General features: G+C 38.3%; 1 protein-coding gene across 1 annotated transcript in view; it reads left to right on the top strand.

Moving 5' to 3' along the window:
* The first annotated feature begins 1,930 nt into the window (after positions 1–1,930).
* The window catches only part of RIT2 (Ras like without CAAX 2), a 180,784-nt gene continuing 154,745 nt past the window's right edge, over positions 1,931–27,969 (top strand). The window contains exon 1 of the mRNA XM_050913344.1: positions 1,931–2,033. Within this exon, the coding sequence (XP_050769301.1) occupies positions 1,931–2,033 (103 nt within the window). The remainder of the gene's footprint in view (positions 2,034–27,969) is intronic.

Genomic DNA, 27,969 nt, shown 5'->3' with positions numbered 1-27,969 from the left:
ATCAATACAGCCACCCAGCCCTGACAGTACAAAGCTGCTCGCAGCACGGCTATTACAGAAATCCTGTAGGACAACAGTAGCAGGTCCTGATTCTGGAAGAGTTCTCAGAACGCAGTGGCTCTCCCTCTGCTCTCTTTTTCTGTGTAGCTGAAAACAGACCGTCATACTTTGAATCTTCAGTGTTTTCCCAGGGTCTGTTGGTGTGAGTCTTGAGTACTTCTTAAGCAAGAGGTGGTGACTTTAATAGTGCGCAGTGGATTTTGTATTACTTTGTATTTAAATTCTTTTTCATTACAAGTTCTTTTCTACTGCCCGAAACATCAAGTGGCAAGAAGTTCCTTAAGTCAGCCATGACTCTTACAAGTACTTTGGTTTTAAACCTGGCTACTGTCTGTTTCATCTGATGTTTCCTAATTTTTTATTAGGAGGGAAAATGAGTATTCTTGTTCTGTTCACCTTCTCCATTCTAATTATAATTCTGTTATCATACCTATGTATCTCTTCTCTTTAATCATGTATTTTCTTAGTCCATTAAACTATCTTTCATACATATGCCCTTCTATACCTTTTCCTCTCCTTCCTAATTTTCTTTATATCATGTCCTTCATCAGGCTATGATTTTTTTTTTCTTTCCAACTTTTAATTCTGTATTCTTGTGTAATGCCGTATGTTTACTCTCTGTGAAATAACTGGAGGAGTGGACAGATGAAGGGGTCTGGCTTCCAAGCTACTTTACTAGTTGCCTCTCCTGCTTCCATTTCCCTGCCTCCTTAATAGTTCCACCTGTCATGAAAGCCCAGCACTTTTCGAAGGAGAACAATTTTTTGCTTTCCACCCCATTTGCAGTAGATGCTTTTTGGTTGCCAAAAATATTGCGTAACAGTTAAAACTGGGCAAGTATCTTATTATCACATTTGTTAAATATACTAGATCTATTAAGGATATAATCAGAAATCAATGAAGAGCTGCAGTCTTTTGTTGTAAGTTTTCACTGAATAATTCTAATGGGAGATTTTCACACTGGATATCATTCACAAACTTTTTGCTTTATTCTTTTCTTATTTATTTAGGCTGCCCAGGTTGGTTAGATAAATCACTTGATGTTAGTATGAAATACTTATAAAAATTTGTTTTTCTTCTTTACTTACACGGATATTTTCTGGATGAATAGATCTTTCCCCCTCCCTTCAGTCCCAATCTCCTTCTGAAATTCTGTGGGGGAAAAAAGAAAAACAACAATCAAACCTTTTTTCAAAATACCTGGTTTATTTCTGCAAATAATTGATGCAAACTGAACTAAAAGATAATTGATCTGGGGACAAACCTAACTTTAGAAAACTTCTCTGCTTTGCAGTCAGCTTCATGACGAACAAAGACTCTTAAAAGTTGTTGCTTATTTCACTTCTAATAGTATTAAATGTAAATCTAGCAAACTTGATGAACATAGGATGAGTATTTAACTCCAAGGTGGCAAGGAGGTTGTCTGGTCTGTTTTATTATTGTTTAAGATTCAAGCAAGTGCTGCTTGGAATAACAAGCATCATAATTAAGAAATTTGATCCATTTTCTTTCTCTGGAAGCTCTGCTCAATTTGATTCCAATGACACAGCAACACCCAGAGGTACCAGGGCTCTTGAGCCTCACAAAACTGCTTCTGTCCAGGAAGAGAAACACAGAGAATGATACAGAGCTGGGAGGGGGCAGAGAGAGATTTTTATTGGAAGCTGTTAAAGTGGTTGCTATGAGACCTTCTCCAGCTAACACAGGCACAGCAGCGAGTGTGAGGCTGATAAATCGTACCTCTTGCATTATACCTTTCCTTTCTGCCTTCCCCCCCCCCCCCAAAACAGCTTTTATAGTTTAAGATCAGAGAAAGTACCTGCCAGTTGCTTTTTCTTCCCTTTTGCTCCCTTCTTCTGCCTCGTGCAAGATGGAGCTAGAAAATGAAATGATCAGCTCCTCCAGCAATTCTTCAGCAGGCTCCAGAGAGTACAAGGTGGTGATGCTAGGAGCAGGGGGAGTTGGCAAAAGCGGTAAGTTTCAGCAACAGCGTTTTTGGGGAGAAGGGGTGAATTGGGAGCGTAAAGTTCACAGAACAAGAACGTTGTTTAATGAGGGGTTTCATTCCTCTTTCTCTTGCACAGGACTCGGATAAAAGACTCTCTAATTCGTGACTGGGGCAATGAGTCAGCTTAATTTGTTACAGACTGAAATGTTATAAGCCTTTTTGACTGGATATTTTTGTAAAACTAACCTTGGCTCCATTGTATATGAGGAGAGAGCAGTCAGCTTGCTGCTGTTAGTTTAACTGCAAGTGGTCATGTCACTCTAACACTTGGTGAGGGGTGATGCTTTGCTGGCTAGCGTGGCTGTAACGTGTTGGCCTGCCGGTCCCTGTGCTCAGGCAGAAATGAAACTAATTGCAAAGTCAGCTGTACGGTGCAAAGTGTGGAGGATGCCTACAGTGACTCTGTTTTCTTCCTCACGTCTTTTTTTGACTTTTTTGCTGAGTGTCATTATGGTTTAGCTGGTGTTAGTCTCCTCTCCTGTCCGGACAGTTACAGAATGCATGTCTGAGTCTCACTCCAGGTGATAAGGTAGATTTGCAGCATATTTTAATATCACTGTCCAGTGCTCAAGATATGCTAGTTTCTGACAATGATATCTCTTCAGAGGAGTCATTATTTTCTCTGGACAATGTTTTCTTTCTTCCAGATATTATCACCTTTGATTTATTCTCACTGACACTAGCATTCTCTGTTCTTAAAAAGACTTTGTTGAACGTGCAGTGTTTGTCTCAGAAGCCAGTGTATTGAGCTGGCCACACAACAAGCATTTGATTATATCTTCTGGAAATTCAAAAGAAAAAGAGAAGAAGAAAACTAATGACAAAAAAAGGATAATATAATATATCCGGGCTAGATTCCAAAGAAATTTCAGGATAAATGAGCTGTGACACTAAACTGTAATAATTGTGTAACTCAAGTTTTATTTCCTATTCAAACAAGACAAGGTATAGATGCAAAAAATTAAATATTGGGAGTGGATATAATTTCCTCTCTGTATCCATAATCTCTGTTTTCTTGTTATGTTTGCCTTCAACTTCAGTGGCACATCTTTCAGTGAAAGCTATTTCCCATCAGTATTGCTTAACCAAGCAAACAATTCTTGCACAGATGTTATGCTGTGATCACTATATAAAATGGGAAGGAAGAAAATATTGGTTATCTCAGAGTAACTTTCTGCAATTTCAAATTATCTTTTCCATGGTGAAGCAGGTATCCAGGATATGTCAGCTGGAACTTTCACTAAAATGTCACTTTTTTTTTTTTCCTGAGTGCATCCAAAAGGTGGCAGCAATTTTTCCTAAACATATTATTGTAAGAACGATATCATTTTGAAGACTCATTCACCAAAACAAAAGATATTGCAAACTATACCATATTCATAGTATAACTGAATCATAACAGTCAAATTTTATGTACTCGTTGAGGAAATTTTAGAGTTCCCATTTACTATTAGATGAGAGTTTTAAAGTACAAATGAAGTTTATTCAAATCTCTTTGTTCAGAAAACATTAGCTGTTGATTTCATGAGAATAAAGCCTTCAAATCTGCGGATTACACAAAGTAATGATAGGTCTCAAAAGCCTGAGGACCACATAATTATTCAAGAAGAATTGAGTGTCTGTGTGGTCTAGAGAAATGAAAATAGGACAAAGTGGATAGTTATGACATTCAATGGGATTAAGGAAAACCTTGTGTTGAAACTTCTGGGGGAAAAAACCAGCAACTGAGAATTAAGAGTCTAGAAGAAAGGAGGTCAGTAGTTCATCATTTACTGGCTGTACACTTCCAGTGTGGAATGGGCATGAAATATTTCAGTAGAATCCTGAAAGATAGTCCAACTGATAGAATTCTGATAGAGAGAAGGAAAAATTGATGTCATTCCATAAATCATGAATTCATTCTGACTGTTGTATAGGCAGGAATAATTTACACTGGATTAAAAGCAGAAAAAGGCCTGAGTGACTACTTTCATTCTCCAAGACGAGCTCTGCTTTCCCCTAATGACCTAGATTCACTCTGACCAGGAAATCATGAATTTAACCATAAAAAAGGGTCAGGGTAGAATAAGGATGGGAGATCAAAAAAAAGTTCAATGTCCAATTTAGAGTTTGACAGATAAGTGATATATGGGATGATGTATTGATAATGTCCTGGCTTCTTCCCCCTTCTTCTCACTCCTCCTTCACTTTTTAAGTCATGATAAAAGCAGTAACAGCTGGGGTTAAGTTGCTGAGTGGGAAACCTCTTTTGGATGAAAGCCTTTCCATTCCTCATTTTGTTCAATATTAAATAATTCAGGTTTGGAAAGAATTTTCCTTAGGCTTCAATCTTAAAAAAATAAAAAAAGAGGGGAAGAGAAGGAATTAAGAAAAGATTCTCTTAGGGTTGTTAGAGGAAGAGTATGAAGAAATGTATTTCTCAGCCTGATCTGGTTAGGGGAGGCATGCTTACCCCATTGATTTCCTTCATTTTTTTTGCCAGTGTTTCACAAATGCCATTTTTCTACAGATACAGATGACTCATCCAATTAATTTCAGGATCGTATGTACAAAATAAGTTCCCAAATGTGTCAAAACAGCAATGGTTTTTGTGATGTGGGAAATTCTGTACTAGGAATTAGATTAAATCCCCAATTTTCTTTTATTTATGTGATCAACTGCCTTTTTTTTTACTAGTTTTACCTCTTGTTCTGTCTAGATAAAGCAAATCTTGTGTCTATTCATTTCAAGCATGTTCTCCTAACAAGAATCCCCAGTAAACAGAGAGAGCACCACGGAGTGTGTACTGGAGAACTGGCCCACTCCAGCTTTTTGTTAATCCCTTGGAGATAAATTAGCATATGATCCAGGCTACACTGGAAAAGGATGAAGAGCACTGGCATCAAAAGAGCTGAGGTTGAAAAGTACCATTTGGGTCTGCTGATGCTGTTGTTTCACCATCGCAAGGCTCAGTACTGTAGAACACACTTCATATATTGATTGAACACCTTCTCAGTAGGGGTTTTTTTGGGGGGGTTGGTTTTTGGTTTGGTGTGTCTTCGTTGTGTGTCGTCCCCGTCCCCCCCCCCCCCCCCCCCCCCCCCCCCCAATATGCTTTCAGGTACAGCTATGATTCTCTAAATGCCTGGTAAATGGATCAAGGGAAAGAGTCTGGCCTTATATTGCCTTCTGAGCCAAACCAATAGCCAGAATGAAGGTGGAGGATTAAGTTACTGCTCAGTATGAGTCAAGGTGAAAAAAGTAGCCTTTCAAGTGTCTAGGCATGCTGTGGATTACAGTTAAGGCAAAGCAGATTGCTTTTTTTGCCCCAAAGTCAATATAAGTATAGTTTCCAGTGTGTAATTTGGTGCTGCTTCTCTTGTGACTGCACAAATACCCATCTTTTTTTAACTGGAGTAGAAATTGAGATATGCAATTAATAAATTTATAAAGACACACATCTGCATCCCACTGAAAAGAAATGTTTGTTCCCTTATCATCCTCTGTCTGAAAAAAGGTAATTTGGATTTTTAAGGCCAAATATAAGACCCTGGGAATTTCAGGGAAATAATTAATTATACTCATTCAAATGAAGAAAAAGAATTTAAAAAATGGGAAGAAAGAAAGGACATCTATTTGTTGACCAGAGAAAAACTTCCTTGCTTGGTAATAGTTCTGAAAGCATAAGGGTATTGATCAGTCAAAATGACATATAAATTCCCTTGGTCACTTCATAGTACTGACTGTGACCTGTGATCAGCTGTGGCCTGATGTGGAAGCGTCAGTGCAAGGCTGGGGAAGGAAGAGAGGAGACAGCAGAATGCTAATAGTGGTACGGCCCAAAAGACATAGTAATACTTCTTGACAATTATGTACCCACAGGGAAAAAAATCCTAACGGAACACTGTAAACCACCAGCTAAGTTTGTCATGTCTGGGATGCTGTAAACTGAATTACAGTCATAGTTTTAATGAAGAATTACAAATGTTATATGCAGATTGATGGTGGTGTAGGTTGTATTTTCTCCATGAAAAAACACCCTTGCAGAGAAGTCCCACCAATGCCAGACAACCACATCCCTGCGTATGGGCAGCTTCCAGTTTTTCTTATAAACCAGATTAAGCACTGGAGACTTTATAAATGCAGAGTTCTGATATATTTGTGATCTTTGATAACAAAACTGTTCTCATGTTTCAGTTACCTTTACAGATAGGTTATTGAATTTGTTTCAAGCTTGATTTTGTGTAATTCCAACTTCTAGCCATTTTATCTTATCACTTCTTTGTTAACAACTTTGAAAAACACCCTATTCTCTTGCTTTCCTATCTGTTAACACCTATAGACAATGATCAGTTCACACCTTGGTCTTCTTTCTCTTCAATACATCAAGCACCTGAAACCTCACTTGTAGAAGCTTATTTTCCTGCTCGGAGTATTTTGTATCTTTCATTTGAGTGCCTGTGCTGGTTTCGGCTGGGGTAGAGTTAATTTTCTTCATAGTAGCTGGCATGGGGCTATGTCTTGGATTTGTGCTGGAAACAGTGTTGATAATTCAGGGATGTTTTCGTTATTGCTGAGCAGTGCTGACACAGAGTCAAGGCCTCTTCTGCTTCTCACCCCACCCCACCAGCCAGGAGGCCGGGGGTGCACAAGAAGTTGGGAGGGGACACAGCCGGGACAGCTGACCCCAACTGACCACAGGGATATTCCATACCATATGACGTCATGCTCAGTGTATAAAGCTGGGGGAAGAAGGAAGGGGGGGACGTTCAGAGTGATGGAATTTGTCTTCCCAAGTAATTGTTACATGTGATGGAGCCCTGCTTTCCTGGAGATGGCTGAACACCTGCCTGCCGATGGGAAGTGGTGAATGAATTCCTTGTTTTGCTTTGCTTGCATGCACGGCTTTTGCTTTACCCATTAAACTGTCTTTATCTCATCCCATGAGTTTTCTCACTTTAACTCTTCTGATTCTCTCCCCCATCCTGATGCGGGAGGAGTGAGCGAGCGTCTGTGTGGTGTTTAAGTGTCGGCTGAGGTTAAGCCGTGACAGTGCCCAAGTATTTCCGCATCATTCTGTGAATACGAATTCCAAAAATTCACATGCTATTCTATTAGTGGTCTTACTAGAAGTAAGATTGCTTACTGGTTTCCTCTTGACAGTCCTTTTTTGTTTCTCTGAGAATAACAAATTCTTTTGCTCAGGTATAGTTCACAGAGATCACATACAGAGAAATATCCACAGTAACCCTTAAGTTACTTGCTCTTTCCCCCAGTGCAGTCAGCTGTGCTATCACATCTCTAGTGATGACCTGAATTCTGCATTCCATATGTGTTATCCTATTTTGGATGTATTTTGCTGGGTGGTGACCACTGAAGCTGATGATTCAAATAATTCTGGACCCATCTCCGATATTCTTCATTTATCTTTAGTGTGTTTGTTATCCACTTGAAAGGATTAAAAAAATTGCTTATTCATTAATTTTCTTGACTATGGGCAGACCTTGTGGCCAGAATTATTTGCCTTGGGGAAATGAGTTAAAGATGTTTTCATTATTTTGCCAGTTCGCATATTCAATGGCTGGAGGGGTCGAGGATTCAATTATGGCTCCTGCTTTTAATACGATGGTTTCTGCATGTGAGATACCAGTTGGCTACTGAGAAAGCTGTCTGCAGTTCTGGTTTCTTCAATACCAGAAGCCATCTGATAAATAGGAAAGAGTTCAGAGAAGACCAATAGAGATGATAAAAGGGCTGACGCAATATGATTTATGATGACAATTGACTATGACTATATTCAAATAGCTCTGTCAGCCGGTAATCCATGATTCTTTATTGTGCAACTTGCATATGTATACAGTGATTTAATGTAAATGTGACTGGATGCAGCTGTAATGTGAATGGGTTGATCTATCCAACTTCTCCCATCATAACATCCAGATGATGAATACCCACTTGGATAAGCCTAGCAAGTGGGCTGGTCACTGTCTGTGCCACTTTGGCACAGGGGACAAAGAATTAATGATATTTGAAAATAATAAATATCAAGAAAAGATGCCATGTTTTCCAAAATTTGAGGAGGAAAGGGACCAGAATTGCTTAATGGAGAGTAATCAGTTAAGTGGTAAAATTGGAATTAAAACATGTATAATTAGAGATGTATGAGATCTTCAGGCCTGACTTCCTTTGGTCAATAAGAGCAATACATTTCTTCAACCATTTGCTTAAAGCAAGATGGAGCAGATTGTGGAATGGTCTTTGAAAGGAATAGGTCAGTGAAAGTTGTATTAGTCTAATTGTTTTACACTAATTTAAGATAGAAGAATACATTATAGAGATCAACCATTAATGAGCAAACATACCTGAACAGAAAAAGCATTTGCAGTCTTCAAACTCTCTTATAGAGGAGAAGGAATTCTGTCTTCTTCAAAGTTATGTGTTAAAAATCATCAGGACTTGTGGCTGATGTGGCATTACTAATGTGTATAACCAGCATCTTTCTTTATGTTCAGACTGCTTAAGAGAGATCCTAAGCTGGTCTCAAGACTGGACTTGTTTGTTGCGTACAAAAAAAGTCATTTATGTTGCCTCACACAGAGCTAAAGCGCATCCTTTAGAGTATAAGGGCTCTTGTATAACTGGAAACACGCTGAGGTGGCACCCTAACAGTAAAGGCCACCTAATGTATATGTTGGGTAGTGGTGCAGATGGAAGGTAAATAGATCTGTTAGTTCACCACTTGCCAAAAAACTATTCTCTGTTCTGCTGATGGAAATGGGATTTACTGATTTGGGACCTTCATCTAAACCTCTTCTACATGAACAATGATGTGAAGTGATTAGAACTCATGGAAGGTTATATTAATGAATCTGCTTTTCATGCTGTGATTTATTGAAAGAGAGCTTCACTTGCACAGTGAAGATTTCAGTGAGATGTGTACTGCTCAGCTTCTCCCATTCATACTGCTTGCTATTAAGAGATAGGAAACCTTCTGGGCTGTTCGTCAACAACAGGAATTGAACTATCAAGGACCCTCCTGGTTTCAACCACACACAAATCTGCCATTTAAAATGCCCAGATTGAAGTCTCAAATAAGGGAACAAGCACTGTTTCATGACAATGACTGGGCACTGTCGGTATCTTTGCTGTAAACAATCTGTTGAGGCAGCCACAGGAACTGTTTCCCTTCCAAGCCATCCCTGCTGCTGAGCTCAGCCATCTGCAGCATTTTTGGCACATACTATCTGCTAGAATTTGGATGAGATTAAATCCATTAGGGACACTCTTGAAAGCACAATTAGGAAAGATTTTTTTTTTTTCCTTCTGTTGCTGCTTTCATCTCTTTTCCTTCCATACTTTCCATTTTATTTCCTTCCATTCCTCTGGTAATCCTTTTCCACTTTTAATTTGTTCATTGACTTTAATTAGTCTCCCTTTACGCCTGCCAGCCTTTCTCATTTTTTTTCCTGGAAGCTAGAAGACTCATCATGCTCACACAGCTCCACTGACAGGTATCGAATGTTACCAAAGCGTTGTGCAGAGTCCCAGTTTCAGAGGTCTTGCTGTCTTGGGAAGATACTTTGCTGCAAGCTATAGTGATTTGCTAATGCATTACCCGCCCACTAACCAGATCCCAGTGGAGACACTGGATAAAACCACTTTGTTTCAAGTTGCGTGGAGAATATCCTAGGGGGGGTGGGGGGTGGGGAGAGAGAAAGAGAGAGCGAGCATCTGTATGTCTATGTGTAAAAAAGACTGTCTCAGAAGTTGCCAAGTTGGTCTATTGTGATTCTGGCCTCCAAAAGAGGTATGCTTTCAACTCAGTTACCAGTTGCAAAGCAGTGTTTTATCTTTTCATTCAGATAAAAACCAAGAACTAAACCAGTTATTTCAGGGGACCCAAAGGTGGTACCACAAATGATTATAAGTTTTAAAAATTAATTTCATAGGCTTGTGCAAGGTAAAAGCTGTAATCAGCTAAGAGACTGATTCATGTAGTTCTTTAGCTTACACTGACTACAGTTACGAGAAGAGCTGTTGTTTAATTTCTTTCCTTGCAATCTCATTGAAGTGCTACGCAGTTTTGTAATTCTTGTCCATTTTCACATGCACAAAATAAAGGAACCCTAGCTGAAATTCATATTCTCTGTCAGATCCTGTGATTCCTGTAGTAACTTTACTAGCCTACTACCTGCATGACAGCTGCTTGTCTTACATTGAACTGTTGCCTGCTGAACAGGATCTGCAGTGTCTTTACAGAAATGTCTCTTCAGCAGCTTGCAAAATATGGTCCATTGTTTCAGATTTTTACTCAGAATGTTCAAAACCAAAACGAAGTATTGTCAAATTCTTGATTGTTTCAGATCAGCAGAACTCTGGCTGCTTAAATCATGCAGAATGCCAGGCAGGCTGTAAAGTTTCCCCTTCTCTAAAATTTTGTCTGGAACTTTCTTAAATAGAAATGATGTTCCTTTCTTAATTTGAATAAAAAGTAATCATTAGACATTTTCTACACAGTGAATAAACTTACTTGGGTTGCCTGGTGACAGGGTCATCTGTTCACTCATCACGCACAGTGTACTAGAGGTCTGCTTTGTACAATATCTGCCACTGCATACAGCCAAAGAATGTATTCCTGGGCCTCATGAGGTCTCCTTATGTTTGTAGATATGCTCTAGAGACACTTTATTTCTCTACTGGGAATAGAGGAGAAGAAAAAGCAATCTATCACAGTACTCAAGTAACCCCCCCATGAGCTCCAGAAACCTGGTTTCCTATGCCTTTCTTTCACTTACAGCAGTTTCAGTGGATTTTCCAGTGTCTAATAATAGCTGTGAATTTGCATCATAGTCTCTCTCTCAGTGGGCACTCTGTTTACTGATCTGTTTTTATAAAAGTGGAAGTCAAAAGACCCATTTTTTTAAATCTTTCCTCCATGGAAATTGACCAAGATACTCGAAAGTTATTAAGTGTCTGACATAACAACAAGTAGTAAATCACATAAGCTTCCACTTTTTTTCAGATAACGTGCTCAAAAATGACAATTGGCTGTGATATTTGAGGGTGGAGAAGTGGTTAGGAAAAAAGCTAAACAGAAGATAATACAAAAGAAACAAACCGAGCAGTGGCAGGGGGAAATGTAACAGAGGTGAACAATTAAGAATAGAGAATAAGAAATTAGAAAAAAACGAGGCATAGGAAACATTGAGAAAACAGAAAACTAGATGAAGATGAGTAAAAGCAATGGTAAGGGAGTAAAGGGATAGAAGGAAAGGGCAGTAGTTCATACTTCAAAGAGCATTGGTTTCAGATGCTGTCTTTTTATTGTGCTTATCCTACTAGATGCTACTAGCCCATGGTTATGCCCCAACAGCTTCTGCAGGTACTGGTGGCCAAAAAGTACGCAGGGGTTATGTCAGTGCATCTTTCTCCTGCCTCTGTGACTTCTTAGCCATGTGTCTCACCCACTGGCTTTCTAGAATAGGAAGCTGGAGAGGCAGCAGCACAAATCTTCTTGGCACGGCCTTTTTTTCCCAGCTCTTCAGGTGCTGTAGAAGCTTGCCTCAGCATGTGTAAATCTAACATTAATATAAATTTATGGGGTGCTAGGCGAAGTGGTGCTTCTCCTGTGTGGTGTTCCTACTGTCATCCAGAACTGAGAGGAGTTTGTGGGCCCCAGCCTTAGCAATACCTAGCACCTAGTGAAATCAGTGGGAAGGCCAGCATTTGTCACACTCTTGTCTGTTCTTTGAAGAATTAGATCCATCCACACACCAAAATCTCAAATAAAACAATGAATCACAGTGGTACTAGAGAGATATTTCACTCGGTACCAGGAAATAAAATTAAGTTCTGTTTTTCCCCAATCTGGGAGAACGTGTCAAGATGCAAAGCAAAAATATATGCATTTCTATGTGTTTTCTCTTATTCTTTGTGACCCAGCTGTTACCTTTGCTCTCATTCCCTAGCTTTTACGGCTCATCACACTTGCCTATAAACAAACAGCTACCTCCCTATAATCAAATGTGGACAAATGGTGGTAGGAGGAAAAATCAAAACAAAATGCCAGTGACTACAAACAGATTTAAATACACATATCGTTGAAACATACTCATGTAAGATTTATTTAAGTGTAAAGTAACAGACATTTTCACTCTTTAAGGAAAATAGTTGTTAGTGCCAACGTGTTATTCAAAGAATTATAGAAAGCTCTGCAAAACCCAGTGAGATAACCACTTCTACTGATTGACAGTGACAGTATATTTAAAGAAAAGAATTATTTGGTGATTGAAAGCCTTTATTCCTCAATGTCATTTACATAAAAAGAACTATGGATCAAACTAGTTTGTGAAGCTGCATCGTATGTTTCTAAAGCATCACTGTACCTGCTAGATGAGTGTTAGTATAGTAAGTTTCAAGTATTAGTTAAACCAGTTTTGTATGTTGGGATGCTTTAGAGTGGTGTAATTAAAAGACGTTAATAATCTCGTGAATTAAGTGTATTTCTCTTTGTTTATAAGCAGGAAAAATGCAGAAACTAAAATTTTTGTTCCAAGAAATTTTTAACTGTTCCCTTCCCGACTCTGAGTATCTCAAATGAAGTTGATAAAAATTGTAGGCAGTGAATACTTTACAGGGTTGGAACTCATGGGAATATCTTTGGCACCGCTGATCTTAATTTAGTCACAACAAATAGCAGGATGTGGATTGGGAACAGATTAGATAGGCTGTGGTAGACATGATTGTTCAGGAAATGACCTAGGTAGACAGAATACCAGCTTGCACTGTGATGAAAGTTCCTGAGGGAATCCAAGGTTTCCCTGGATCACAGTTCAAGTTCAATGCAACAGACAAACACCATGAATAATTCGTGTCAGGTTCAGTGGATAACACGTTGCTAAAAAATCATTAAGGGGTTGGTGATAGAATTACTTGCTTCTGAGTTCTTATTCCTTCCTCTCACTTTTCTCTCTTTTTTTCTTGCAGGCTCTCCCTTCAAGCATATGGTAGAATTTATGAGGGATGTGGGAAATGTAAAATACCACCTGTTTATGTTAGTACAGTGTGTGGAGCCCATGCTATCTTTCAAAATTCTTCTTATCTTTTTCATAAACTTACTTTAAATGTATTTCCTGCTAATAAAATATTTTACCAGGAATATGGAAGTGTTAAGGGGCTTAGACTGATAATCTATTGTGAAATAGTTTTTCTGTTCCCATTTTATATTTTTTATGTTTCTAATTTATTTCTATATTTAAATTAATTTCAGGATGTTTAACATATGATGAGTTTCCCACAATGGTACAGTGTTAAAAACTTACCTATCTTCAGAACCATCTCTAGCTAAACTGACAACCAAATACATATTTGTTTACTTTAGCACTGGAAAACCAAGATAGGATGGGCCTTATTTGTTCCGTCAGTGTCTTCTGTGTCATATCTGTTCAGCTCAGTGATTACTGTCACTGTTGTGGTGTTTAAAAGAAGAGCTGAAGAGAGAGTGGAAATGCAATTTGTGTTCCGTGCTGCCTCATGTATCACAAAGAAAACTGGCAGCTTAACGCAGACTCTTTGCTTGACCTTAGCAGCAGAGCAGGAAGAATACAGCTCTTTTTTCTTATACTAAGAGTTCCATCCAAATGAATGCATCTTAATGGGGAAGCCATTCACACCGCAGTAGGTGGGGAGGGGAGGGAAACAGGGAAAAATTATGCAGTTGAAGAAAGGAATCTGCATTTGCCCCTGACTTTCTCTTTGAAATTACCATAGAATGCCTTGACCCCTGTTTTCTGCCCTACTCACTCAAATATCTGTATTAAAATGGTTAAAGCAGTGCATGGTTAAATGGGATGGAGCAGAGAGAGGGGAAGATGTAGGAATTACTCCAGTAATATCTGTAGGTTTGGGGAGAAGTATCAAATAGTCTTGTGTCCAGCAAATATTGTAGCAGAATTTATAACAGAATTTGAAGGACAAAGAACCTGAAGCATGTTTCGAGTTTGATACGTTACAGAAGAGAATAGCTAACAAGATAAATGTTCCTGGGTTACAAAAAAGTTTCTGAAGTTTAAGACGTAAGTCTTTGGGTAAGCAATTATGGTGAATTGACCCCAGCCAACAGCCAAACACCCACCCAGCCACTTCCTTGCTCCCCTCTCCTACAAGAAAGAGAGAAAGGGGAAGGCAAGAAGGCTTGTGGCTCCAGATAACAGTTTAATAGCTGAAGCAAAAGCTGCGCACACAAGCAAAGAAAAATGAAGAATTTATTCACTACTTCCCATTGGCAGGCAGATTTTTAGCCACTTCCTGAAAAGCAGGGCCTCAGCACACCAAATGGTTACTCGGGAATACAAGTTCCATAACCACGAATGTCCCCACTTCCTCCTGCTTTCCTTGAGCTTTTATTTCTGAGCATGACATCATATGATACGGAATATCTCTCTGGGCAGTTTGGATCAGCTGTCTCAGCTGTGTCTCCTCCCAGTTTCTTGCCTACCCCTAGCCTACTCACTTGGGGCAGAGTGGGAAAAAGAAAAAGCCTTGATGCTGTGCAAGCGCTGTTCAGCAATAGCCAAAACATTGGTGTGTTACCAACACTGGTTTAGTCACAGATCCAAAACATAGCACCATACGGGCTGCCATGAAGAAAATTAGCTCCATCCCAGCCAGACCCAGTAGAGCAATTTATAGTCTGAAAAGGAGTGAAGGAGATTTAATTTTTCTTTATAGTTTGTGCCTGTGACATCATGCTTCTATCATATTAACCATATGTTGGTACTGCCACGCTCTTCTGTTTTATTGAATTATTATTGGAGGCCACAAAGCCAGTGGGGGCCATCATTATTTTCTTCTCTTTTCTCCTTGTTTATAATTTGACTGTTGAAAAACTCTCTGTTGTTTCTTTGTTTCCTCACTTTTTTTAGAAACATCGTAGTTGGAGTCTAACTACCGATGGGCATCTCGGTGGCATGGAGGTATTTCTGCTGTACACCTTACACATACATGGTTTACTTGTAGGCCATCTCTGCAGTGCACACTCAGTGGTTTAGAAATATTTGCCGTCCAGCTGCCTCACATGTTCCTAGGGAACAGCAGCACTGAATCCAGCTGAGTCTTACGGTCAGGTGCTAAGGTACTTGCAGAGTTCTTGTAGCTTTTTCACACAGGAGGAAGTTTATGGCATGCTACTTTTTTTTGCAGTTGAAATGAGGAATGCCGTATTTATAGCATCATTAAATCATCATTAGCAAAAGGTGGGTCAGTATCCCTACCATTTGGTGCCACTGCTAAAATACCTATAGTTCCAAGGAGACTTAAATCACTTTGAACTGTCTTTCGTGGAAGGAATGTGTTGAAGCCCATACTGCAGGTCAGCACTGGCCAGTATTGCAGTCATCCTCTACACCAGGTCTTCAATTCTCAGTCTCAGGTTTCTCCGTACAGCACAGTATTTGGAAGTCAGTCTGGGAAGCCAAACTGCTTTTGAAGTCTAAGACTATTCAATTCAGTTCTTCTATTACAGCTCAGTAACTCTGAGCCAGTATCAACCACATGCAGAAGTCGGACACAGTGCAGTGCAGCTGAGAGAGTGGAATGGGTCAGCAGCAGTCTCCCAGGCAATTCTGATGCCATGCAGGATAGACAGCAGAGCAGGACAGCAGTGCTGCCTTCAAACTGCAGCTCTCGTCATCTCTGCCATACTGGCTGCAGTTCTCAATGCCCAGGTGGTATTTTTCAAAGTGTGGTAGTTTCTTGGCCTCGTCAGGATTCCTGGCAAATCTTTAGATCTGCTCTGTGGCAGGGAATGGCCAGTTCTGAATGGTGATTCCCAAAGATTGTTAGCACATTCTTACCCATCCCAGTAGTCAGTATTGAAGTATGAAGTGGACGAGACTGACTGAAGTGCCAGTTATTAAAGGCAGATGAGGTTTTGTCCCTCTTTCTTTTGGTTAAGTTAATTTGATAGACATAAAAATGCAATAAAAAATATAAAAATAGGGAAGAAAATAATTTTATTTTTTATTTTTATATTTTCTCCTCTGATCTAATGTAGTGCTTATGACTGTAGCTTGAAGCTGTTTATTTCTGTGTTGTTTCCCCTATCACTATCTTGATTCATACATATTTTTAAAAACTGCATATCTATTTGTTATTTTTTGGGCATTGAAAAGACACAAAAAGTTTGAGTGAACTAGTAGTCCCGAGACAACCATAAATCTGTGGCTGGATTTTAATTTTCTGTTTTTAAATACATAAATCTGTATGATTAATGATCTCATAATTTACTTATAAATAAAAAGAAATCTAAGCTGTATATGTGTAGCAATCAAATCTCTGGTATTGTTATTGCACCAGCTGATGCATATGCTGGTGGAAGTCAGAAAGATATTGCAAGCATAATACATGAGTAAATGTAAATATCTTTCTGGTCTAAGCTTCCTAATCCCCTGACACTGGAACATGGGGCCATGTTGCTACTGATTATCTAATGGCAAAAACTTGCATTAGAACACAGAATCGTAGCCTTTTATCTGATTTCCATATTTTATACTGTGTTTTGTGGTCTAGTGTACACCCCATCTCTCTGTTTCTGTTTCCCATCTGTAAAATGAGACCAGAGATATTTGCCTTCCTTTGTGTGTAATAAACTTTCTGACCTTCAAATGCAGAATACTTTTTTAAAGCTATTAAATGATACATCTTAGCAGATACTTAAGCCACAAGGGGTCATCATGTGCAGCATAGTTCTGTGACCGGTACCAGGTGACAAGTTCTTTGGACTTTTTCCAGCAATTTCTTCAGAGTCCATGTCATCTCAATAAGCAAATTAAGATAGATGGGATAAACACCAAGATAAATTCTGTAAAGATGTTACAACTAGACGTAATGAGAAGGAGAGGAAAGAGAGTCTATAATACATTTTGGTAAACTAAGCAATCAGTGAAATTAGTGTATATCTCCTCAAACAGAAAAGGAACCGTGAATGCCTACTTGCTACCACTACTGAATTATTGAGTAGATGGGGAGGCACAGCCAGCTCCTTCTTGGCCATGTTTTGGGGAGGGCCCAGTATTATTCCTCTTGTCGGAGAATTCCTCCCAAACTGAAACTCCAAAGGACAAATAATAGTTTATTTTAAACCTTGATAGACTTAAATGTGAAACACCTAATTAGGTGCTCAAGATTCAGGCAGCTTTGGGATTTGCCAGAAAGAAGCATCCAGGAAACTCTGTGGGGAGAAATTTAGGTACTAGTGCTGAAATTCATCTTGCCTAATTTCAGGTTCTGAAAACGTTATCTGAGTCTAGATATGTGGGCGCTCTGTATAGTTGGTGGAGCGAGGTGCACAATCCTAGATACTCAATGCTTTCCATTGTTTGAGAGAAGCCTCGATGACTAGGCAACTAGGATGACTAGTTGTCAAAGGATAGGTGGGAACAGCCAGAATTCAAATGTTAGTAGAAGTAACTGTAATTGGTGTGGAGAGTTCTTGAACATAATAAATTGTGGTATTCAGTACCAGTTCCTATTATTGCAGAATTTATCAACGTTTCCTCTTTTTTATATAAGATGTATATGATGGCTTCACTTAAATTTGTTTTGAAGATATTTTTGCTCTATTAAAACCATCTATAATTTCAGTGATAATAATACTCCCCTTTAAATTGAAAATGTATAGTCTGGTGGTTAGCGTGGTGTGTGTCTTCCTCAGACCTTAATCCACTGGCTATGTGAGACTTCTTCAGTCCCCAGTCTAAAGAGCTTGTTTCTTTTAGCTCATGCAGACTGATGAATTTAACTTTGGAGTTCCCTGTTCTAATACAGTAGCCTTCAACATGCTCAGAGGTGAAGCTTCGAGTTACATTTCATTTTTATTAAAGCAAGTTAGATTTATGCCTTTTTTATTTTCAGTGAGGCAAACAATAAGCAATTGCTGTCCTCGTGCAATCTTCTTTTCATCCATTTTCCAACTGAAACAATTCAGCTTCTACACGTGACAAAACTGTGATTCAGTTATTATTTAGAGAGTGTTAATTTTGTCTGTAGTAGGTACCTCAGATTTTTGTAGAGTACTTTACAAAATGTATGTTACTGCAAATTCCTTTAACGATCTCATAAGGGAGAAGCATCATCACAGACTACATCTCTTTAAGGAATATTTTTAATCACAGGGTAGCTAAGTTTTCCAAAAACGTAGGATTGAAGGTAGCTGACAGGATGCAAGACTTTGCTTTGCTTGCATTCAGGCAGAGAATTCTTACCAGATAGGTTCTTGATATTCATAGTCTTACTGAAGCAAGTTAAGTCAACAGTTTCAAAATGGTATCACCATATTTAGAGAGTTTGGTGAAAGATGAGTCAGTGCTTCATGGAGCAGACATATCTTCTGACATCGATATCACTTTGTCTGCTGTGCTTCTCACTTTCGCTGGCACTTGTTCTTGATTGATCTCTTGTTCTGTGCCACTTGATTCATCACAGGCAGTGATCCAAGGGCATGAAAAATTCATCCCAGGACAACAAATATTTTGTAGTTTATGATATTTCCTCCCCTTTGGATTCAAGCCAATTAATTCCTCCAGAGAGCAGAAAACTTATGGAGTATAGCAATTCTGGCATTTCTGTGGAGAGAGGAAGTACACTTGTGTGTCTCCATTCTCTCATGCAAGAATAAAGATAATGTGTTACAAAGCTGAATTATCTAAATAATGACAAAAAGTAATTCGTCTAAGGGAGTGGGTTGCGCAAAGGAATTTATTTCTGCCCTGATGGTAAGTACCACTTAATACTATGTACTAAATTTCCAGAAAGATGTATAGACCTATATCAACAGCAATTTTCTTTTTAAGGAAAATTCCCATTTTAAACTACTTACTTTACTTAGAGAAATAAATTCCAGCCTGCCTTGGTGTCTCTGTACCTTTATTTATTATGATACCTACTCATCTACATTAAAATTTGATCTTCCACAAGCAGAATGGCTCTGTAATGTGTACTTCTCTCTAAACTTGCAGTTGAGATCCAGTTTTTTCACCAGAGTTTTCAAGTAAAAGAACTGGGGTAGTGTTATGACTGTAGATACTTTGGAGAATATGAAATGAAAACTATACAATCAGCCATTATTAGGTCCAAGAAATGAATATAGAGCTCCCAAGTCACAGAACAGAGTCTTATCCCCAAGATTACCTTTTCTCTCTCAGAATGGGAGTCCAATTTGCACATCATCAGACCTAGAAATTGTGATATTTGATAAATGCTGTCTGATGCCTTTTATGTTATCTCCTATAAAACAAAGTGGCATCTGAAACAATCAGAGAGACAAATGAAGTGAGAACTTTGCATAAGAGACAGATGATACGTAATTTAAACTATCTAGTGGCTGACTACAGTAATTGAGTTGAACAAATTACTTTCCTGAAAACAAGTGGTGGAGTCATCTGGTGCAATATGAGTAAATAGCTAGTGCACATGTGTCAGAACTGAACATGTGGTGCATAACTACGGTAAGGGAGCCCAGATCATGCACCTGCTTGTTCCTAGACTCTCATTACTTCACCTCTTTGTCCACGCTTCTGTCCCAAGATATTCAGGTTAAACAGACAAATCTTGTCAGATTTTTTCTGTTGTGCAAAAAAGAGGCATTTTCTCTTTACATTTCAAAAGCTGTGTTGTATTATGATGCTTGTGTCACCGCAATATAGGACAGCTCTTGTCATGTTCTTTTGCCTCATACTTTTTTGCCTCATACTACATCTCTAACGCTTTCTAAGAATTAACATCGTCTGCTTATTTTCTTCATGTATATGTTTGTGCAGAACTGCTCATGGTTTTTATTCACAAACACCAAAGTCTCTGTAAGTCTTATGAGAGTCATTTATTGGAAAATAATTGATCTTTACGTGTGCTTTGTGTGCGTTCAGGGAGGAGGAAGCAATGTTCTTAATGTGGCAGCTCTGGAGCTGGCATTAATTTATGCAGTTCCATTAGTGACACTACAGATCAATTCCACTCCCCCCTGACTAATGCTGTGGTTAGCATGAGCAGTATCCCACTAAAATTTCACAGACTTTGACAGACTTATGCAGGAAGCCATATTTAGTCAGATGTAAACAGATACTTCATCAGATGACTAGATTTTCAAAAGCAGAACGATACGACGTCATGCCTGTCATTTCTTACATATGATAGCCTCCAAAAAAGAATATCCTTAGCCATACCAGTAAAATAGTTCGTATAGATTCAGGTTTCTATACGATGACCTATATTTGAAGGTCTGCCTGTATCTGAAGATAGGTTTTCTCTATTTGAATCCTTAATGATTGATCAGTACCGTCAATGAATTTTTTGACTGTGTTTGATGCACCCCCGGATGCGGTTTGCCCTCTTGGCTGCCAGGGCACACTGCTGGCTCATATTGAGCCTACCGTCAACCAGCACCCCCGGATCCCTTTCTGCAGGGCTGCTGTCAAGCCACTCTTCTCCCAGTTTGTACTTGTGTCCAGCATTAGTCTGCCCCAGGTGCAGAATCTGGCATTTGTTCTTGTTAAATTTCATGCCATTGATGATTGCCCAACGCTCCAGTCTGTCTGGATCCCTCTGCAAGGCCTCTCATCCCTTGAGAGAGTCAACTAAGAGAGATCTTCGTATAGTGTCAAGAATTCAGTCTCTATCCCTCCACTAGACCCCATCTTAAAATAAATAATAAAAATTAAATGGATTTAAGTAGCAATTTGCTGAATTTCTTGCTCTACAGCAGCTATTCAACCAATCATAGGGATTTTCCTGACTTGTTTTCTATATCTATTCCTGGCCAACCTTATCAGACCCTGACATTCAGTGCATAGCCAGAGCTCAGGAAGAAACATGGAAAAGCTGAGGCCCTCTAAAATGGGAGTAGCATTGAGAAAGGTATCAGCATTTCTTCTTGACCTTTGTCACCAGATAAAGCTACTTTGCAAAAAGATAGCCTGAATGAGGTCAGGTGTGCGTGCTGTTGAACAGAGTGACTACATGGGTTTCCAGAAGGCTCCAGAGAAGAGAAATGTAAACCACCTAGCCTTTGCAAGCCTCCAGACTCAAAGCAGATGAAGCCTGCTCCAAATCCCGTTTAATAGCACACTGATACAGCTACAAAACATGTGGAGAACATTAGGGTCAAGAAGGTCCCTTTATGAGATAGACATTACTACTGTCAAGTCTCTCGAAATGTACAAAAATAAACTAAAGCCCGATCACTGATAAATATTGTGCATTTCAAAACTGATGCACAGTTGCTCCCAAAACAGCTCTTTACAAAAATCAATTCAGTAATTGCAAAATGCATAAAAATACACTGTGCACCTGTCTTATCATTATCCACTTGAGAATATCAGACTTTCAAAGGAAGGCAAAAAGAAACAAACTCTGAGAGTAATTCTTTTAAAGCAATAATCTAGAGAATCAATAATATGACACTCCATGTTAAAAAATAAATTAAAAAGGTGACTGTGCTCTTCTGAATATTCTGTGAGTGGCTGGATCAGTCTGACTGAATGTCTGAGAAGCTATTTGGTTGATTTTCCTTTCTGTTACATAAACTTGTAGTTAGCATGTTGGTCTTCCAAAGCCAGCTGAAGATAGTGACAAGATTTATGTCACCTTCCCTGGGCTGTGAACAAAGATGTAATGCTCACCTTCTCTGTATTTAACCGCACCAGAATCTCTTTGTACGTATAATTACTCTTAATCTTTCCTCAGTTCTCAAGAGTTTTTCCCATGCAGTGATAAATATATGGCAGAAATAATACAGGATTTTGCTACTGTCCTTTGTACACTGACACCAGATAGGAAATGAGTTTCAGGTTTATGTGAAATTCAGTGATCTTTAAAAGTCTCATTTCTCTTTTCTTTCTTTATGAGTTGTACAAAAAAGTTGAAGAATCTCAGCTTGGTATAAGTACTTGGGAGTAAGAAAAGTAAAATTTGTCCAGTTTGACAATACAACAACACAGCAAACTAACAGTTCAGTCACTGAGAATTCATTTTGAATGGTAACGTGATGAAGTCCACTTAATACTTTCAAAAGGTTTTAGGTATAGGTTCAGATTCAGAAGTCTCTTCCTGTTTAGAAAAAGAATGATCTCTATTTAGGCATATCTTATACTGACTAGAGATGGGGTTTTGGTATTTCTTGAACTGGGCTGTTGTGTCCTTATTCAAAATCTAATGAGTCAGTGGAAAAATCCCTGTAGATTCCAATAGGCTTTGGATAAAGTGTTACTGTGAGACATCATCTTCTATTAGAATGGGTATCATATAAGAAAACAGCTTTCAGTCATGAAATGCAAATGTTTTAAATCAGCTGCCACCACTTTAATGTGTAGTTTCTATACTGAAGAGTCCACTGTCCGTTCTCTGCAGTTTAGAAGAGATGGTCAAACTGTGGTCTTAGACTTTATGAGAAGCTGAATCGCTTTTCCTCTCCTTTTCCAAGGTACATAACGGTAGGAGAAAGGGGAGTGGAAAATGGAGATATGAGGGTGGGACTGACAGAAAGTTGAACATAATAATAGATTAAAAATACAAGAGCTAGTATTTCTTAGTATTCACACAGCAAACAAATCTATCACTTGTAATACTGGGGGGTAAAGAGGAGGGAGAAATTCCTGCAATGTGTCCATTAGAAGATCCTGCTTCTGGTTTTAGGTAGAACAATATACAGTCCACTTGAATTAAGCACTTAAGAGACTTCTGTGCAGGTACTATCTTGGGGGGAAGGGATGACCCGTGTCCAATACTTAAATCAATGGTTGTACTTGTATCTGAATAAAGCCCTGGAAAGCCATCTCTATTCTTCACGTAACAAAGAAAAGCCAGCAGTTACATGGAGGGGAAAAAAAAAAGGGATTTAAAGAAGATTTCAATGGACAAATTGAATTAAATTCTTATATTTGCTCTTTTTTAATCTTTCTAAAGACTAGCTAGCCTCGTGTTCATAACAGCATTTAAACAGTTCAGCTACAGAATAGTTTGATGAGCTACTACATTGCCCTGAAAAGGTTATTTAATATTAAGTATTTTTTCTCCTTTGTCTTTATACACAGATTTGTTTAATGGAGAATGGAGATATTTACCAAAGGGCTGGAGAAATGTTTCAGCTTAGCAGCATATAAATATAGCAGATCACATATGATATCATCCATGTTAATTCTGATTTTGGCATTCTGCTAATTATCATATAATAATTAAAAGTTAAATCAGAATGAGTATTAAAAAGAAAAAGCTGAATAAAATGCATAGATTACTTAAAAGAAACAAAACAGACCATTTTCGTGAAAGCTCTGTTCTTCTTTTATATGAACATACTCTTCTAATAACTTGCATTAAAAAAGAAGGGCAGAGAGAGGAGAGACTGAACAAAAATGGCAGTGGTAAGGAATAGTTCATAGAGGATTCACTCCCTTTTCTATTTAAGGTACATTTACACTTATTTATTTGCAACATTTAATAATTGATCCCTATACACTTCATATGTAGGTAAACCCAGTAAGGAGTGAGGAAGAAAGGGACTAATCAATTCACCTAAGGTTTCTGCTGAAAAGAAGTAACTTAACATAAATCTCCTAAGTCCAAGTCTGCTCCTCTCTGTATGGGACCATTCTTCAGGAGATAGTTTCAAATGACTAGGTTCTGACATATAAAATGTATGAAGTTACAATGCGAATACTTGAAGAATTTGCTCTGTGATGTACCAGAGTTATCGGGGAATGTCAAGACTGTCCTAGCTGAAAAGAATTAAGCTAACCAGATTTTATGCATTTCATTCCCTGAATGTTGCTTGAACAGTTCTTCAGTGTACACCAAACGTAAATTGTGCCTCTGTCCCATTTTGAAGTAATGGAGATGCACCCAAACGGAGAATCTCAAGAGACATTTTTCTCAGGCAGAAACAGTACCTACTGTTGACTCTTTCACTTAAGAGGTCTGCTTCAAGTAATTTGAAATCACCTGCAAGATTCCTTTGATTTCAAAGGACTTCGTAACTAAGTGGTTAAAAGAGCACTGCTACATTCTTCTTATGACTGTTCAGAGTTGGTAAAGTATGACTTCTAAAATCCTTCCTGAGCATGTCCTTTGCTGAGGTAGTCCTGAGTTTATGAATCACCAAAGAACTTAGATGAGAACAAATTTCAGATCCAGTTACTTCTGAGAAGGTCCAGAAACAGCTATGTTTGAACAGATATGTTAAAAGGGAAATTGAATGAAAAAACTTCGGGTATTGGGAATGGGTGTTTCTCCAGGCAACTGAGATAGTGTTTGGAAAGTTGAAATTTTGGGCACAACCATTTAAAGTGGCATTCAGGCCTAAATTCTCTGAAAATCAAGGTGATGACTCCTACTTCAGTTTATACTCAATGAGTGCTTTATGGAAATAAACGTATGAGCCTTCATGCTCTTTTAGACATATGCTGTATGCTCTGCATATGTATACACGTTCATACACAGCTTGTACATCTACTGAGAACTAATCATCAGATCAAGAACTCAAAAAATTCAACAACTAAAATAATAAATGATTTATAGTACTTTTGATCCACTGCTCAATGGAATAAATAGAGGTGATTCCATAGACTTTAATGACTATGGAGCATATCCTAAATTAAGGAAGGGTTTTGGATAGGGAACCCATCAGTTAAAATAATGGGATGGTTTTTGGACACCTTCTCTGTTAAATCAGCTCAGCATCTAAACTGAGAAAAAATGCAACTCTGTAAAGACAGTGATAGTTTTCCAAGTACATATGACAAAAAGCAAAAAGGTACCTCCTGTAAGGTACTCAACACAATAAATGAAAATAAAATCAAGCAAGATAAACTTTTGCTTTGCTAGTTGATTATCTCTGTTTTTCAGAGTATTGTATGAAAGAGTATTTGACAGCTGATTTTGACATGAATGCTTTGTCTTTATGTTGCAAGGTAAGGGACACATTAGCTAATCAGTGATATATTTAATAAGTAATCATTAAAAAATGGAATCATATTTCTATAAATAAAATGGTCAGTGATAGCTATTACTGTGCTCTCAGGACCAGCTCATCCTTCTTAAAAATAATTCTGCTCTGTGTGAGCCAGGAGCAATTGTTATTTTCAGCTGATTTCAAGCCTCTGTTGGAGAGAAAGCCTCTTTAACACTCCATAGAGAGTTAGCAGAAGAGAAGGCTTTGATTAACAAGCAAACCTACAGCTAAACTGAAACTACATTAATTGACAGTGACCAACCCTTGAAACCAAGGAAAAACAATAATTTCCTTTCTTATGTCTTACTCATGCTTTTCTTCCTAGTCACATATGCCATGGTCGCATTCTCTTCCTTTGATTCAGGTTTATCAGAGATGAAAATGACTCCTGTAAAAATAAAGGATTTGCTAATTGCTTTTCCACAAAGCATTTGTCTTTTTGACAAACATTTTAATAGTGTGGCAGAAGCTCTAGACCATCTCTTGATCAGACTCACTTTAAGACTCAGATTTTTCATTATGGAAGTGAAAACATTTTTTCTTAGTTTTTTAGGAGGCAAGAGGGTGATAGTGCACTTTCCACTTGTTATTTTATCTTCTCATTGATAATTTAGCTTGCTGACAGGAACGTATTAGCTTCTGGCACGGATAACTGGCACAGAGCTCATTAACCTTGTGACTAGTATCTGGGACCTTTTGGCCCAGAGCATAACCGTGGACAGCTGTAAGCTCCTGGTGTTTGAAGGCAGCCTGACAGACTGTGGTGTTTGGTGCTGAAGACTTCAGTGATGTGCTTTCGGTATGCAGATCCATTGAAACAGTGCCTGGGCAGCTTCTGTTGTCTTCAGGTGCCTAAATTATTTATATGTCTTTTTAATTACACTTTTCTTTTGAAATGTCCTAACTTTGTATATTGGGGTGAAGATATACAGCAGTGACTATCTTTAACTGGCAACACTTAAGTGTTGTTTTTACTTTTCCAGAGTCATTATTTCTCTAACTTTGTTTTCAACTAAACTCTGCATAACTACAAATTAATTATAACAGGAATTATCACAATAATTGTTAAAGGGGCACATCTATAAGACTCAAGAACAATGCTTGGGAACTAGACTGCATGATTTGTAATCAGTTGTCTATAAAATGAGTATGATTATACAATGCTACTGTTTTGAGCAGGATGTTGAACCAGACTTCTTCCTGAGACGTCTCCCAAATAGAATGATAATATGATTTTATAGTTCTAAATATACCCTGGGTGGGGAAAGCAGAGCCACATATCTAATATACCATGTCCAAAGACTGATAATGAAACTTCAGGAATCTAGTTTGTCCTAGCCAGTGTGTTTTGTTGCTAGGTGATCATCTATGTCTTCTCTTTGGATATACCTCTTACAGTGAAGATTCTTCACATACATTAAGAAAAAAAATGCTACTCAGCTACCTTGTGGGAGAGAAAGTAAAATGAATGTATGAAAACTTGTCTGTGGATTTTACAGCTCTCAAGAGAAATGTGCTGTGTATCTTCATAGTAGACTTCTAGGAAGGAACTGGGAAATCTCTTACAATGGTCTTTAAATGATCTTTTAAAACTCACATGCACACTAAACATTAAATATATGTTTTTTAAAATAAAATATAGCCTATACACATAGTCTTAACTGACTCATTTTTGGAAGATATGTACACAGTTAAAATTTCCTAATATTGCAGATGAGTCAAAATGTCTCTGTTTTCAATCATTTAACCTGTCACCCTCATAATCAGCAATTTCTTTATATTCCAGAAATCGGCCTTTCTTAGGTATCTTATGATGGTATCTATCTCACATTTTCAAGTCTTGGCCATCTACAACTCTGCAATTATCCTCAGCTTGTGTGGCTCAGTGGGCCTGAAGATTTTACATCTTTGATGTTGCATAGCTTGCCTTGTAATGAAAATGGTCATGTAGTTTTTAATAACAAGATCAAAAACTAGAAGGATCAGACAGGAATAATTTTGTAAAATTGTTGTTGTTCTGTAGGCTCATGAATCTTTCACATCATTTTCTTCTTTCTGAGATATTCTGAAGGAACATCACTAACCCAGACTAATAATGTGCTAAGACAGGGACAAACTATAATTACACAGCAAGGCATACCTGAGCAGAAAATGTAAAGTAGATCAGTTTACAGAGAGTAGAGTTCCTCTCTGACCGCAGAAGGAATGTGTTAGTTTTGTTCACTCAGAAAGGGGAAATTCACCCATTCTTGGGGGAGAGGGAGGGAAGAAATCCCAGCTATGTGCAGCACACAGATCAGCTCAGCTGTTCCTAAGCACTGTGCAGATGCTGCCTGCCCAATCTAACAGCCAACAACTTTCTGTCTTGTAACCTTTCCCAAACAGATAGCTGATCGTTAGGAACAGTAACCATTCTATATGCTGGTGTGCATTTGGACTGCATAACTCTTATTTCCTAATTTACTTCTTGCACTTCACTGCTTATACTGCGAGAACTCCGGAGTGGCATATTTTCAGCTTGGCATATTTTCATCCAAGACACATACCATCTATCTTTGCATATGCTGAGCTGCTAATACACAGGGAAAATCTTTTCTTATTTTGTCTTTTCATTACTTTGTTTTTCAGTTTTGTCTTCTCCTCAAAGCATAGCACACTATGTTCACTATAATTCAGATAGCCCCGGGATTCAATCACATCGATAGCATACACGATAAAACTGACAGTCAGACAAATGCTGACCCATCAGACATAACATGGTCAACGATTCTATATATGCCAATCAATCGGATCAATCTGATCACCTGTAAAATGGTCCCATATATCTTTTTTCCATTGACTGATGTGCTACCTCATGACAGAGTAATGATGGAGGGTAAAATGAATCAGCATTGGCATATGTCATCTTGTATCGCTGTTTTAAATA

The sequence above is a fragment of the Gymnogyps californianus genome, chromosome Z, assembly GCF_018139145.2.
Source record: "Gymnogyps californianus isolate 813 chromosome Z, ASM1813914v2, whole genome shotgun sequence".
Classification (NCBI taxonomy): Eukaryota; Metazoa; Chordata; class Aves; order Accipitriformes; family Cathartidae; genus Gymnogyps; species Gymnogyps californianus.
The sequence above is the reverse complement of the archived record's forward strand: the minus strand, read 5'-3'. Positions and strand labels throughout refer to the sequence as shown.